Genomic DNA, 2,078 nt, shown 5'->3' with positions numbered 1-2,078 from the left:
GTACAACAGGTGGCTTTGCCTAGGTCTAAAGATGTCGCTGCGCTGTAGTAAGGTCCTACCGGCTTCTTGAAACCGCGTGGGGACCGATTCGTTTCGAGTGGCGACATTTGCCCCGCGGTTCCTTCCTTCTGTCGGACTAAAGGGTCCAGTGCGAAGAAGACTCCTTTTTTACTCTCAACAGTGCTAATCAGCGCCAGGTTATGCCTAAACAGCCAAAGAATTTACAGACATAACTTATGAGCCTGCTGAATAAAGTATTTTAAGGACATCGTTGGTTGTGATTCATAATCTCGTGATTAGTTAAGAAGCTGCGCGACATAGGTCGAAGATCTGCCGATACATGTCGTGATATTTTTCGGAAATAATTTGATGGGGAAAGAAGATTTTTTACATTGGTTAAAGTGGGCCGAGCATTAAGCCGTCGCGATGCCACGGTTTGGAAACAAATCTATACGCTGTTTGCAAATCGTCATGAAAACCCTCTCCAGCCCATCAATGCCTTCATTCACCCTACAGTACAAAGTCATCGGAAGTCCTCCTAGAGTGCAAAACAGTCTCGACAACGTACATTCTACTGTAATTTCGATCTAGAACATCGTATTATTATTCCACTTACAAAATAGTTGGGAAGACCTTTGCCATCTGTTGATATTTGTATTTTTACGATCCGACAAGTGTCGACCTGAAAGACAGGCCCTCGAGAGCACGGCACAAGCGCCCTTAATGAACCCTACATCACATGACACCCTGTACTCCAACACCAACATCCATTATGGGAGCTTCTAGCACCACCCCAAACTCTCTTTCCCTCTCTCTCTGGTACGAATTTGTTGCATGAACAACAATTCACTTTCATTTGCACACTTCATCGCTTTGCCTTCCTCTCGTCTCATGTATAAATAACCCCTACCATTCCCCATCACTGCCTCGCACATTGTTCACTCAAACACACACATTCACACACTCAAAATCAAAAGATCTCAGCTTCATTCACTTACCCTATGAAGATGGTTCAAGCAACAGTTTTCCTTCTCGCGTTTCTCGTCGTCGTCAGCTCCTCTCTGCTCGACTCGACAATGGCCGAATCAAGTAAGCACATGACTCTTCATTGTCAGAGCATACTAACCTACGAAAAAACGATGTGTCAAACCGAGAGTGGTGTCTTGGCAATATTTCAAACGCCCAACCAAACTTTACTTGGACTAATTTAAGGTTTGATTGAATTTTGCGAGGTTTCTGCGGGTCCAAGTGCTCGGCGAGGTGCTCGAAGGCGGGGATGAAGGATCGGTGCATCAAGTACTGTCAGATTTGCTGTGACAAGTGCAAGTGCGTCCCCTCCGGCACGTACGGCAACAAGCACGAGTGCCCTTGTTACCGTGACCTCAAGAACTCCAAGGGCAAGCCGAAATGCCCTTGAACATCATTAACGCCTTAAATATTCGTTAACTATGATTATCAAAATAATTACGCCTATCTTACGTTATAGGGCTTATGAAGTGCTATCGAGACATATATGTTTGAGACTAGACAGCTGGTTATCAGCTTATCTTGGTCACTTGAGTTCATTTTGGATGTGGATATGCCACGAAAATGGAACATGATACCGCCTGTAGTTTAAAGCAGTTCGAGTGCGTAATCTTGATTTCGTGATTCCAAGAGCGAGCTTTTGTCTTTCGAAGTTTTGACCATGTACGTTCTTGAATCTGGGAGAACGTAATCATCTCGGAGTAACCTCTCTCTCGTTTTTTCTTTTATTCAAATGATTTTGCTAAATGTCGTCTCATGATATTATAATATATCGAGCAAATAGACATAAGATAAAGGGTTACGAGCACGTAAGTGATGTAAAAGCTAAAGATTCAACAACAGATTGAGTGTTACAAGTAGCCACATGAGTATTTTTACTCTGATCTATTGCGAAATCAATAGAAGTCGGTGCTTTCCTGATCCAACCATGTGATCAAGCCCAATGCATGTAATTCAACGTTCACTTAGTTAGCTGCAGGGATGGTTTTTTGTTCGGCGGTTTTCCGTCTCTTCAAAAGTGGCGCAGCTGCCTATGTTACTGTTGACACCAA

At 43.6% G+C, this 2,078-nt stretch overlaps 1 protein-coding gene across 1 annotated transcript; it reads left to right on the top strand.

Moving 5' to 3' along the window:
* Window positions 1-828: 828 nt before the first annotated feature.
* LOC115685622 (peamaclein-like) lies at window positions 829-1,622 on the top strand. Its single transcript, XM_030610708.2, has 2 exons — window positions 829-1,089; window positions 1,233-1,622. The coding sequence occupies exons 1-2, from the start codon at window positions 1,002-1,004 to the stop codon at window positions 1,415-1,417; spliced, it is 273 nt and encodes a 90-aa protein (XP_030466568.1). The 5' UTR covers window positions 829-1,001; the 3' UTR covers window positions 1,418-1,622.
* The last annotated feature ends 456 nt before the right edge of the window (window positions 1,623-2,078 follow it).

Source organism: Syzygium oleosum, unplaced genomic scaffold (assembly GCF_021117445.2).
Source record: "Syzygium oleosum isolate NSW1041296 unplaced genomic scaffold, Sole_v2.1 Sole_v2.05, whole genome shotgun sequence".
Classification (NCBI taxonomy): Eukaryota; Viridiplantae; Streptophyta; class Magnoliopsida; order Myrtales; family Myrtaceae; genus Syzygium; species Syzygium oleosum.
Note: the sequence above shows the minus strand (reverse complement) of the source record. Positions and strands in the feature narration are given on the sequence as shown.

Excerpts from the sequence above, each read along its gene's own strand:
- LOC115685622 (XM_030610708.2), top strand. The coding sequence starts at position 1,002 with ATGAAGATGGTTCAAGCAACAGTTTTCCTTCTCGCGTTTCTCGTCGTC. Across the intron at positions 1,090-1,232 it reads CTCGACAATGGCCGAATCAA|GTTTCTGCGGGTCCAAGTGC; the intron begins GTAAGCACATGA and ends GAATTTTGCGAG.